Source organism: Bos mutus, chromosome X, assembly GCF_027580195.1.
Source record: "Bos mutus isolate GX-2022 chromosome X, NWIPB_WYAK_1.1, whole genome shotgun sequence".
Lineage (NCBI taxonomy): Eukaryota > Metazoa > Chordata > Mammalia > Artiodactyla > Bovidae > Bos > Bos mutus.
The window spans coordinates 34,945,609-34,959,376 of NC_091646.1; the positions used below are offsets into that span (position 1 = coordinate 34,945,609).

The 13,768-nt window shown below is 40.2% G+C and overlaps 1 protein-coding gene and 1 long non-coding RNA gene across 5 annotated transcripts; one reads left to right on the forward strand and one right to left on the reverse strand.

Moving 5' to 3' along the window:
- Positions 1-2,777: 2,777 nt before the first annotated feature.
- TCEAL4 (transcription elongation factor A like 4) lies at positions 2,778-5,097 on the reverse strand. 4 transcript variants are annotated; one of them, XM_070365335.1, is made up of 3 exons: positions 4,975-5,097; positions 4,029-4,101; positions 2,778-3,669 (listed from the first exon to the last, which is right to left on the reverse strand). In XM_070365335.1, exon 3 carries the CDS (start codon positions 3,646-3,648, stop codon positions 2,962-2,964), a length of 687 nt encoding a protein of 228 aa, XP_070221436.1. In that variant the 5' UTR covers positions 3,649-3,669; positions 4,029-4,101; positions 4,975-5,097; the 3' UTR covers positions 2,778-2,961. The 4 variants fall into 4 exon arrangements, with proteins under 4 accessions (XP_070221436.1, XP_014333667.2, XP_005895696.2 ...); XM_014478181.2 differs by having other exon boundaries at positions 2,778-3,674; positions 4,975-5,030; XM_005895634.3 differs by lacking the exon at positions 4,975-5,097 and adding an exon at positions 4,681-4,824 and having other exon boundaries at positions 2,778-3,674.
- On the forward strand, positions 3,689-6,280 carry LOC138986313 (uncharacterized). The gene is made up of 3 exons (XR_011463145.1): positions 3,689-3,857; positions 4,655-4,875; positions 5,395-6,280. It is a non-coding gene; the product is annotated as an uncharacterized lncRNA (long non-coding RNA).
- Positions 6,281-13,768: the final 7,488 nt, after the last annotated feature.

A 13,768-nucleotide genomic window follows, 5' to 3' on the forward strand; every position in this document is an offset into this window, starting at 1 on the left:
TGGGAGTAGAGGGGAACTTCTTCCACTTGATAAAGAATATCTACATGGTGACTGAACAACAAAGACTACAAGAAACTAACATTATACTCAGTGATGAAAAAGGAGACACTTCACCTGGAGTGTCAGGAACAGGGCAGGGAGGTCCTTTCTCATTGCTCTTACTGAATATCATACTGGAAGTCCTAGCTAGTGCATTAAGACAAAAAAGGAAATAAAAAGTGTGCAGATTAGAACTGAGGAACTAAATTTGTCTCTATTTGCAGATGACATGACGGTCTATGTAGAAAATGCCAAAGCATTGACAAACTCCTGGTCACAAGATCACAGGATATAAGTTAATATATAAATTTAATTGCTTTCCTATATAACAGCAATGAACAACTGGAATTTGATATTTAAAAGTGCATTTATAACAACATTCCCACAATGCAGAATGTGACAAAAGACTCTAAGTATATCACAAATGCATGAAACAACTTCACTGAAAGGGATGCAAGAATAAGGCACTGATACAGGTAACTTTGGAAATGAGTAGAGTCTGTTAAGATTAAAGACAAAATTTTCTCTCTATATATTTTAAAACATATAAAGATGTATATATATGTACACACACACACACACACACACATATATATATATATATATGGAGAGAGACAGAAAGAGATGCATATATATCTTCTTTATCAACTGAAAGGGCCTAGAAGCAATGATATCCAAATGGTAGGGTGTACACTTAACACCTAAATCTTGGTTTTTAGTACCAACCAAAGGTACCAGGGTCCCTTGGAGAAATGGTTGATTCTAGGATTTGGGCGGGAAATATGCAAAATATGACTAGACCATTTTATAGCACCAAAGTTTTATAAACACACACATACATGTACACAATGATGGGGGTATGTTAAATAGATGGAAGAGCCAACTGAAAGAACTTCCAATGGCCAAAAGTGGAAAAATTTGAGCAATGAAAATATATGTAGTAGTATTATAGTCCAAAGTGTATTAAATAAATGGGGAGAAATCAAATATGCAGAATTCCAAATAAATGTTGGAGATACTCCATCTTCAACAAGATTGAACATAGCACTGCAGTCTTTTAAGTGTAGACTGTGCAGAGTGATTTTCTTGCAACGAGTATAGTCTAGAAAGGGAGAAATAAAAGAGTAACTTTACCATGTAGAATCCTGAGAACACTACTTCAGCCAGGTGACCAACATTAACATAAACAGTGATAATATTGATAGTATGTACCCTTTATATGACTCCATTTTGCCTGTGTGATCCTCTTCCCAAAAAAGCACTTAACACCTGTCTAACCATAAGAGAAAAATCAAGCAAACTGAAACTGCGGTACACTAATCAAAGTACCAGACCAGTGCTTCTCAAGTGTCAAGGCATAAGAAACAGGGAAAGTGTGAGAAATTGTCACAGCCAAGAGGAGCCTAAGGAGACATGATGACTAATTGTAAGATGAAGACCTGGATGGGATCCTGGGACAGAAAAAAGACATTAGGGAAAAACTGAGGTACTCTGAATAAAGTATGTATCTTGGTTAATGATAATTTATCAACATTGGTTCATTGTGACGAACACTTCAAGCTAAAAAGATGTTAAGAACAGGTATGGGGTATATGGAAACTGCATCTTTGTAATAATTCTGTAAATCTATAACTGGCCTAAACGTTTAAAGAAACACTATAAGCAAATAAAAGGCTAATGAAGAGACAGAGGGGGAAAAAATCACATAGGTAGATGGGTCTGCTGAAATAAGCCAGGGTTTAACAGGAATTTCCTAGGAGACAACTTCTAAGAAAAAAGCATCAGCGGACATGAGATTAACAGGTGAGAATAGCACAGCATCTGGTCACAGATTTTTCTCCTGGTTCAATCTCCAGTATCTAAATCCAGTGCAGATGGCTGTACACAGAAACACACACAAACCAACAAAATACTTGGAAAGGTATGTTTTATCAGAACTTTATAAATAGCAAGACCCAAGTGACAACCGGGTGCTACCTAGGTGAGTTAGGGTAACTCTACTGTAGAGAATTCTCCACCTTTCAGTTGTGACATGGTGTTGCTTTAGACCATCACGGTCTCCAGCCCATCCGCAGTGGTGGGAGCCTTAGGAGGGTACAGTACCCACAAGCAGAGGCATACCAGCCAAGAGTCATGACATTACCCCAGCTGGAGAGGGCCACCCACCTCACAGCTGTCCGGACTTATTCCTGCACACACTTGAAACCTCCTCAGCCCTCTCCAAAACATCTGCTGGGGCTCTGGCCCTGTTAGTGCAGGGGAGAGGGTGGGAACCAGCTCACATACTCAGCATCTTATTGAATATTCTCCACAGCCCTAGAAGTCAAGTTTTATCCCTAATTCACAGATGCCAAGAGTCTCCCTTACAAAAATGGATCTGTAATAACTGCCAAGTTGATTCTTGCACCTTTGAGTCCCAGAGGTAATGTGACACTTACTCAGTTCACATCCTGGCAACACAAAGTTTATGTTGCTCCACTGCCTTCCGAAGGCACTTCACTGAATAGTACTTGATTGCTTGATATTGCTTTCCTATTTTTTATCTTTCAATATTGCTATGATAAAAAGTAATCTGTGTTTTTTTTAAGAGAATATAAACAGATGAACAAAAAACAGAAAAAAAATCACCCACAGATAACCGCTGTTGATTTTTTAGTAGACAGTTTTCAGTTTTTCCTGTACATGGATCACTAGTAAAGTATCTTTGTAGTTTTACAAAAATGGACTGATGCCATATATATGGTTCTGAAAACTATTTTTGTTTTTAATTTTACAATGCACCATAAACATTTTTCCATGCAATGGATGAAAATCTGCTACTGAAACAGAGGGCTGCAGTTGAATAATCAGAGCGACACCTAAAGTATAGGATTAGCATAAGGTTAAATAAAGCACAAGGCCTGGTAAATGCCTGCCAATGCACTACACAAAAGGAATGTCTTCAAAGCCCCTCTGTGGGGCCCTGCAGCCACCCCTGAGTTCCCTTGGACCCCTTGGGTGGAAGGGGTCCTGTAAACTTTTTTGCATCCACATAAACCCCCCCAATTTCTGTCTGGTTTTCTTCACCTCATCCTCTACCCTGGCCATCTCATCAAATTCTCTTATCATCTCTTCATTGCTCAAATGCATATCATGTATGGCCTCCTTGTATTCCTTGAGACACTGAGCCAGCCCCTTGTTGGTTTTTCTTTTGGCCTTCCTTGGTACATCCTCCCCAGCTGGGCGCTTCCCGCCAGCCCTGGGTTCCCTTGGATCCCTGGCTGGCTTGTCTTCTTTTGGTTTTCCCTCACTCACTGGCTTTCCCTCGCTCTCTGGCTTCTCCTCACTCTCTGCTTTACTTTCTTTTGCTTTTTCCTCACTCACTGGCTTTCCTTGGCTCTCTGGGTTTTCTTCTTTTGGCTTTGTCTCATTCTCTGGCCTTTCCTTAACCTTTAATACTTCCTCATCTGTCTTTCCCTTGTGATCTGTTCTTCCCTTGTTTTCTAACGTTTCCTTGTCTTCCTTAGTACAAGCTGCTCCTGATTTTCCTGCATCCAGTGGCTGTTCTTTGTTTTCCATCTTGCCTTGGTTCTCAGGCTTTGCTTCATTTTCACTGCAGAGTTTTTCCATGGTGAGTATCCCCTCCTTTTCCTGTCCTGGGAGTGGGGCGGGGGAAGAGAAGACAAAGAGGAGACAAGAGAGACTGAGGTTTTGGGGGTGAAATGCAGGTCCGGATAGTAGTAGTCATTTCTTGCCGTTTGTTAGGGATCTCCTGACCTGGCCTGGCCCTCCGAGAGTGCCTTTTGCCCACCCTGTACCTCACCATTCCTCGTGCACACGTGAGACAACGCTTCCTTGGCAGGCCCTGCCATTTTTCCTTATGCTTGCTCAGCGCGGCAGTGTGTAAATGTGTTGGGAAGTGGGCAGTGAGGCCCCCAATTCTTCGCGGGCGGTCCCTCCACACTCCCCACCCCTTGGGTCCCTGTCCAGTGTCCTCTTCCTTCACTGACCTGCGGGGATTCTGGACAGGTTCCTCCTCTTTCTATAGCCCAGTAGAGCGCTGGGAACAACAGACACGTAGACCTGCAGACAGACAGGAGACCGGGGATGGGCATCGGTGGATGCACAGGGAATCGGGTCCCTTTCCAGAATCCCTGCCCTCCTCACCCACCGTTTCCCTCCCCCACCCCCTACTCCGCCCCCTGCACCCCAGCCGCCATTTCTTTTCACGCCTCGGGCGCCAGACCAGGATGTTTTCCAAACTAATTTTGGATCTCTGCGTCCTTCTCTCCCAAAGGCAACTCGCCTCTCCACCCTTGAGGTCAACTTTCTACTCTACGCAGAGTGGCAGAGGGGATTTATTTCCACTGCCTGACTGCTGGGGCGCCCCCTAGCTCACAATCTCCGGCTCCAAAATGGACGGAGGGCAGAGAAGAGGATGTGTAGAGAAAGGGGAATGGGTACTTGGGGTGTCCGCCTTCCCCTCCCTCCGCCCAATGGCCGCTTGCTCCCCCTTAGCCGTTTTCCCACCGCCATCTCTAGCTACAGTCTGGCCAGCTCCCCTCGACCAGAACCCCATCCCCAACCTTTCTCCTTTCCGCGTCCGTTCCTCCTCCCCCATTCCGGTGTCCCACAGGCAGCGACGAGAACCCTCACACTGACCTGAAAGAACCAGGAGCAACAACTAGGGGCTCGCAGACGGCTCCGGGTCCGACAACACCGAAGGAGGGCCAGCACCCGGACCAGTGCCCACTTCTGGGCCCAGCGGTCACGTGAGCGTCGCGTCACCCGAGCTCCGCCCCCGCACCCCGCCCACCAGCCGGCGTCTGCTAACCGCCCACCGCCTCCCTCGGGCAGGTGCCTATTAACCTCTTTGGGCCCTTTTGTCCTTTTCCTCTTCTTGAGAAGTTGGTCAAAGAAATAATTTTAGTAAAAACCACAGAGGTGGGGACTTACCTGGCAGTCCAGTGGTTAGCACTCCGCGCTTCCACTGCAGCCGGCACGAGTTCTTTCCGTGGTGGGAGAACTAAGATCCCACATGCTGCCTGGCGCCACCAAAACAAAACAAAACAAAACCTCAGAGGCTTTTTTTTTTTTTTTTTAATGGGTTGGGCAGTCTGGGGGAGGAGTCTAACTTTGCTCTTAAATTCCATTGAAAGAACGTAGACGTATAAATGAAATCCTATGACTGTGAACTTTAATATTGTACAAAGAGTAGAATATTGCACTTTTAGGAAAAAAATGTTACCGTCAAAGTGAAATTGTCCCTTTTTCCTGCTAGCAAAACATAAGTTTTCTAATGAGTTAAATATTTAGATCTGAAAATGATTTTATATTTGAAACAAAATGAAAGAAAGAATGATTTTTATTTTTAAGTGAGAGAATGAATACACAACGGACGATGACCAGATGACAATAGAATTGTAACGCACAACCTCTGTAGCAAGCAGCTGCACAAGCCAAACCACAGCCTCTACAGCAGTCTTGTGGACTTGATCAATGACTACCAGCCTTCCTATTTTTGCCCTGCCACCAACTAGAGAAATCTAAATATGCTCACCAAACCAATCACATAAAATACCTCTGGCTCACCAGCATTTCACTGCCAACAACTTCCAATCAGAGAAAAGATGGTCTTCCTTTTTTTCACTCTAAAGTTTTCCCATTGCCCTGCCTGTCTTTAAGTCTCTGCCAAACACAAGTTAGGGTGGCTAACTCCCTTGTTATAACAAGCTCTGAATAACTAGCTTCTGCTTCTACATAAGCTTTTCGTGTAGAAGGTCTTTAAAAACACAATAACTGAAAGTTGAACGATTAAGAACAGAACTGATGGATTTGATTACATGAAAACGTTAAGAGACTGGGGACACATGCATTTCTCCCTGCTCTTTTTTTTAATTTATTTTTTATTGAAGTATAGTTGCATTAAACGTTGTGTTAATTGTTGCTGTACTCCAGTGACTCAGTCATGTATACATATACATTCTTCTTCATATTCTTTTCCATTATGGTTTATCACAGGGTACTGAATATAGTTCCCTGTGCTATACAGTAGCACCTTGTTTATCCATTCTATATATCAGTTTGCATCTACTAACTCCAAACTCCTGCTGCTATCCTCTCCTACCTCCCTCCCACCCACGACCCCTCCCTGCTCTTGTAGAGTGTACTGGTAAAAATTTTCTGCAGGGCAATTTTGTAAATTGTTTAAAAATAAAAATATTTGATATTTTGGTTCAGCAATTCCAACTCAAATATTTACCCATGGAGATAATTAATAAAATGCTAAAACAGAATCTTGTGTTTTAATATGTTTTTAAATTCCCATACCAATTATTTATTATGCATTTATCCTTTGCTGGAATTGGGGCTACAGTAGTGATTCTGTAGGCTTTGTTTACAATGGGAAAAAAGGGAACATCACAGTTGTCCATCAGTACAGATATAGTTGCCTATCCCTTCTCAAGGAGATCTTCCCCACCCAGGAATCAAACCAGGGTTACATAATCTTCTTAGTATATTTGTTTACCCTGGTTATCTTTGGACATTTGGTTAGAAAAATAATCCTTTTATGTTGGGTGCTCAAAATGCAGTAAAAATAATTATTAACTATCCATAACCCAAAATTACTGTGGATGGTGTGACCCAAAGGATAACCACAGGATGTGGTATTGACCTGTGGAGCAGCCATCCCCAGCCTTTTTGGCAACAGGGACTGGTTTTGTGGAAGATAATTTTTCCATGGACCCTGACTGGGGATGGTTTGGGGATGAATCTCATAAGGAGGGCACAACCTAAATCCCTCTCATGCACAGTTCACAGTAGGGTTTGCACTCCTGTGAGAATCTACTGCCGCCACTGACCTAACTGGAGGTGGAGCTCAGGCCGTAATGTGAGCTATGGGGAGCAGCTGTACAAATGAAGATTCCCTCACTCGCCTGCTATTCACCCCCTGCTGTTCGGCCCATTCCTAACAGGCCACAGACCTGTATTGGTCCATGGCCTGGGGGTTGGGGACCCTTGCTCTAGAGAATACCACCTATGTGCCAGGCACTGTGCTTGTTACCTTATGTTATCTGGTGTGGATTTCATTTATACTTGATGGAAAAACTCATACTTCAGTGAAGCAGAATGATTTATAAAGCTACAAGCTTAACTCACTGTAGTACCGAAATAAAGATAGTAAGAGGAATAAAACATCTCCAAGTATAAAAGTTTTTAGTATATGATAAAGAAGCATTTCTATTCAGTAGTAAGGTATAGGTTATTATGGAAAGTAAATTTGTATGATTATTTAAATAGTTAAAGAAAATGAAGAGCCTTATTTTATGACAAACACTCAAATTCTTTTCAGAGTAGGCAAGAAAAATAAAATGAGAAGTTTCTAGATTGGAAGGGAAGAAGTAAAAACTATCTCTATTTACAAATTATATGATCACACGTATGGAAAATCCCAAGGAATTCACTAAAGAACTATGAAAATGAAAGAGTTCAGCAATGTGGCAGAAATACAAGATCAATAAATGAAAATTGAGTGTTTCTATATGCTAGCAATGAATAATTCAAAGAGGAAAGAAAAGTAGCATTTCCATTTAAAATATCATCCAAAAGAATAAAATACTTAGAAATAAATTTTGAAAGTCCAAGAATTGTATACTGAAAACTAAAAAACACTGTTAAACAAAATTTAAATATACATAAATAAATGGAAGATATCCTGTGTTTCATAGACTGGTAGACTTCGTATCATCAACATGGGCAATATTTCCTAAATTGATCTGCAGACTCAACACAACTTCTATCAAAATCTCAGATGGTTTCTCTGCAGATTTTGACAAGCTGATCCCAAAATTCATACAGAAATGCAATGAACTCAGAATAGACAAAAATAATCTTGAAAGAGAAGGATAAAGTTTGAGGTCTCACACTTGCAGATTTCAAAACTGACCATAGATCTACAGGAATCAAGACAATGTGGCACTGGCAGAAGGGCATACAGGCCAACAGAGCTGAGAATACAGAAACAAAGCCTCAGATTTACAATCAATTGGTTTTCAACTAGAATGCCAAGAAAATTTAGTGCTTAAAGAAGAGTCTTTTTAACAAATGATGGTGAGACCACTAGATAGCCACATGCAAAAAATGAATTTGAACTCCCACACCACACCATATATAGAACTTAAATGAAGTCCTAAATATAAAAGCTAAAACTATTGAACTCTTAGGAAAAAATAAAGGTGTAATTCTTCATGATCTTGGATTAAGCAATGATTTCTTCGATATGACACTAAAAGTTCAAGCAATAAAAGAAATATAGAAAAACGGGCATCACCAAAATGGAAAACTTTTAAATTTAAACAACACAATTAATAAAGTGAAAACACAACCCACAGAAGAGAAACTTTTGGAAGTAATATGCCTGATAAGGGATTTACATCTAGAATATACAAAGAGAACTTACAATTCAATTAAAAATAGGCAGGGAATTCCCTGGTTGTCCAGTAGTTAGTACTGTGTACACTTTCACTGCCAAAGCCATGGGTTCAGTCCCTGGTTGGAACTTAGATCCCACAAGCCTCATGGTGCAATGAATAAATAAATGAATCAAAATGGTGAAAGATCTGAATAGATATTTCAGCAAAGAAAATGTATAGAAAACCAGTAAGCATGATGTTCAACATTATTAGCTGCCAGGGTAATGCAAATCAAAACCGCAATGAGATACCACTTCATATCCACTAGTAGTGATATAATAAAAAGGCGATAATAACAAGCATTTGCAAATAGTGGAGAAATTAGAACCATCATGCAATGATGGTGGGAATGGGAAATGATGTACCACTGTAGAAAACAGGCTGTCCGGCAGTTTCTCAAAATGTTAAACATTATGTTATCATATGATTTGACAATTCCACTTCTAGATCCAAGATAAATGGAAAAATATCACACAAAAACCTATATGCAAATGTCCTTGGCAGCATTACTCATAATTAAAAAGTGGAAATATCCCTAATGTTCATGATCTGATGAATGGATAAAAAAAATGTGGTATAATAATGGAATACTATTTTTCAGTAAAAATGGAATAAAGAGCTGATACATGCTAACAGGCACATGAAAAAAATACTTAATCTCACTAATCATCAGAGAATTACAAATCATAACAACAATGAGGTATCATCTCACCTGTCAGAATGGCTATTATTAAAAAGACAACAAATAACAAGTGTTGGCGAGGATGTGAAGAAAAGGGAGCCCTCATGCACTGTTGGTGGGGATGTAAATTGCTGCAGCCACTATGAAAAGGGCTTCCCAGGTGGCTCAGTGGTAAATAATTTGCCTGCCAATGCAAGAGATGCAGGAGATGTGCATTCAATCTCTGGGTCAGGAAGATCCCGTGAAGGAGGAAATGGCAACTCACTCCAGTATTCTTGCCTGGGAAATCCCATGGACAGAGGAGCCTGGTGGGCTACAGTCCCTGAGGTCCCAAAGAGTCAGACACAACTGAGCATGCATCCACTATGGAAAACACTATAGAGATTCCTCAAAAAATTAAAAATAGAACTGCCATATGATCCAGCAGTTCCACTTCTGGGTATTTATCTGAAGAAAACAAAAACATCAATTAGAAAAAATATATGCACCCATATGTTCGTTGCAGCATTCTTTACAACAGGCAAGATAGGGAAGCAACCAAAGTGCCCATCAATGGATGAACGGATAAAGAAGATGTGATATATAATGGAATATTACTCAGCCATAAAAAGAATGAATTCTTACCATTTATAGCAACCTGATTTGATCTAGGTGGTATTATGCTGAATTAAATAAATCAAAGACAAATGCTGTATGATTTCACTTATGTGTGGAATCTAAAAACCAAAACAAATGAATAAACATAACAAAACAGAAACAGTTACATATACAGAGGACAAACAGGTGGTTGCCAAAGGAGAGGGGAGTTGGGGGAGGAAAGAAAGAAGTGAGAGAGATAAAGAAGTACAAACTTCATGTTGCAAAATAAATGTCACCAGTATGAAATATGCAGTGTGGAATATAATCAACAACTATGTAATATATTGGTATGGTGACATATTGTGACTTGACTTATTGCAGTGGTCATTTTGAAATGTTTAGAAATTCCAAAGCATTATGTTGTGTAACAGGAACTAACTTAGTGTTGTAGGTCAATTAAACTTCAAAAACAAATAAAGAAAAAGAGATCAGATTTGTGGTTATCAGAGTGGGGAAGGGTGAAAGAGAATTGGATGAAGGCAGACAAAAGGTACAACTTCCAATGAGAAGATACGTAAGCTGTTGTTGTTTAGTCTCTAAGTCATGTCTGACTTTTTTTTTTGACCCCACAGACTGTAACCCACCAGGCTCCTCTGTCCATGGGATTTCCCAGGCAAGAATACTGGAGTGGGTTGCCATTTCCTTCTCCAGGGGATCTTCCCAACCCAGGGATCCAACCTGTGTTTCTTGTCTCCTGCATTGGCAGGTGAATTCTTTATCATTGAGCCACCAGGGAAGCCCAAGATAAATAAGTAGTAGGGATGTAATGTACAAGATAATATATTTAACACTGCCATATGTTATACATGAATAATAAGAGAGTAAATCTTGAATTCTCATCACAAAAATTTTTTTCTATTTCTTTGATTTTGTATCTACTTAAGATGATGCATGCTATGCTAAGTCACTTCAGTCGTGTCTGACTCTGCGACCCCCATGGACATCAGCCCACCAGGCTCCTCTGTCCACAGGATTCTCCAGGCAAGAATACTGGAGTGGATTGCCATTTCCTTCAACAGAGAATCTTCCCTTCTGACCCAGGGATCAAACCCAAGTCTCTTATGTTACAGGAAGATTCTTTACCATCTGAAACTTATACAGTATCATATGTCAATTATATCTCAGCAAAACTGGAAGAAAATAATTAGTGGAATAACAATAATAAGGAACCTAGCAGCTGAATACTTTCTGAATATAAATGATTATTTTAATCTTTTAATTTTTGGAGTAATTTGTTATGCACCAATAGTAACCAGAACAATATAAAGGATATGAAAATACCAGGTTTGATAATAGATAGTGCACAAAGTCTAAAATATTTACTATCTGGTCCTTTACCAAGAAATTTTGTCAACCCAGGTCCTAGACCAAAGGGAACAACTAAACCTCCACCACCACCACAACCATACTATTAAGATATGATGTTGATTAAGTACTAATATTCATGCATTTCAGGGTAAATTTCAGGTAATATTTCATTCATTTAAGAGGGTAACTTTAATACAATTTTAATCTTACAAAAAATCATTCCACGTATTTTTGAAACGACTAATTCTTGAGTATTGAAAACCCATGCGGTAAAAGTTGATGGCCTAGTAGGAAGAGCCTAGAATTCAGACTTGTAACTTAAAAAAAAATATTTAACTTCTTTTAGGCCCAGTTGGTTTGCCCATCCATCTGTCAAATGGAAGAATGGATAGCAGTCAAAAGACTGGCAGTGGACTTCCCTGGTGGTCTAGTTGTTAAGAATCCACCTGCCAGTGCAGAGGATGAAGGTTTGATCCCTGGTCTGGGAAGATCCCATATACCTTGGAACAACTAAGCCTGTGGGCCACAGCTACTGAGCCTGCATGCCCTTTCCACAGAAATTGGGGGCCACTGCAATGAGAAGCCCTCATACTGCAACTAGAGAGTGCTCCCTGCTCGTCACAACTGGAGAAAGCCCGCTCGTAGCAAAAGAGACCTGGCAGAGCCAAAAATAGATAAATTATTTTTAAAAAAGAATCCATTTCTAAAAAAAAAAAAAGACTGACAGTCAAGCGTTGGCAAGGACAGAGAGTAACTGGAACCCACATATGTACTCTAGGTGGAAGTATAAATTGATATAGCCACTTTGGAAAACAACGTCTACTAAGGCTAAACAGTCATGTACATTTTGACTCAGCAGTTGCAGTCTTGGTATATTTCCACAGAAATATGTCCTTGTGTCCACCAAAAGATATGAAGAAGACTGATTAGTAAGCTTAAAACTTATAGCAATGCAAATGTCCATCAAGCAAAAAAAGAGTGTTATAATCCTATAATACGTTATAATACAGACATGAAAATAAGCAAACTACAAACACAAACAACATGGGGTAAACATCACAAATATAACACTGATACTTCCATTGTAAATCCTTCTCTCTCTCCTGCCTACAAAAACACTTAGCAGTGGAGTTACAAATGGGGGCAGATTTGTGGTCACAAGAAAGAATTTAGGGAGAGGGAAAAGCAGAAGCAGACCCTGGAACTCAATCTGATGTGTGACATTCCCAGCTGTTGGAGTTTATTAAGGGAAAAACATTATGCATTTTATGCTTATGTATTTTAATTTGGATTAATTCCCCAAGTGGAAGCTGAGATGGGTCAAAGAAATTAACACTGTATTAGCTTTTATTTATTTTTATTATTTTATTTATTATTTGTTGAATCATGGAGTAAGCAAGGGAGTTCCAGAAAAACATCTACTTCTGTTTTTTTGACTACCCTAAAGCCTTTGACTGTGTGGATCACAACAAACTGTGGAAAATTCTTAAAGAGATGGGAATACCAGACCATATACCTGTCTCCTGAGAAACCTGTATTTGGGTCAAGAAGCAAGTCAGAACTGGACTTGGAAGAACGGGCTGATTCCAAATTGGGAAAGGAGTACAACAAGGCTGTGTATTGTCATCCTGCTTATTTAAATTCTATGCAGAGAACATCACATGAAATGCCAGGCTGGATTAAGCACAAGCTGGAATCAAGATTGCCAGGAGAAATACCAATAACCTCAGATATGCAGATGATACCACTCTAATGGCAGAAAGTGAAGAAGAACTAAAGAGCCTCTTGATGAAGGCTAAAGAGGAGAGTGAACAGCTTGCTCAAAACTCAACATTCAAAAAGCTAAGATCATGGCATCCAGGCCTATCACTTCATGGCAAGTAGATGGGGGAAAAGTGGAAACAGTGGCAGATTTTATTTTCTTGGGCTCCAAAATCACTGCAGATGGTGACTGCAGCCATGAAATTAAAAGATGCCTGCTCCTTAGAAGGAAAGTTATGGCAAATCTAGACAGCATATTAAAAAGCACAGACATCACTTTGCCGACAAAGGTCCATATAGTCAGATCTATGTTAGACTACATCAGTAGTCATGTACAGATGTGAAAGTTGGACCATAAAGAAGGCTGAACACCAAAGAACTGATGCTTTCAAATTGTGGTGCTGGAGAAGACTCTTGAGAGTCCCTTGGACTGCAAGGAGATCAAACCAGTAAACCTTAAAGGAAACCAACCCTGAATATTCATTGGAAGGACTGTTGCTGAAGCTGAAGCTCCAATACTTTGGCCACCTGATATGGAGAGTCCTGCTGCTCACCACCTCTGCTGGTGCCCTAGAATTCTTCTGAAATCTGGAAACCTGTCTATGATGTAACTAAGTCTTCCTTAAAAATGTTCCTTACACAGAGGTAAGTGTGAAAAATGTCAGCTCTTGGGAATTGGAGTTAGGTGGGGACCATATAACTTTGGGAAGACATGATGTTTGACTAGATATTTTGTCATACACCACTGGGAATTTTGTTGTAAGAAATCATAAGACTCATAGTTATTGCTCTCGCTAAAATAATTCAACTGGCATAGTGAATTCTATCCCATTTAGGAACACAATGTCTTTTCCCAGATGGGATCTTCACAGAGAGGTAAAGGGCA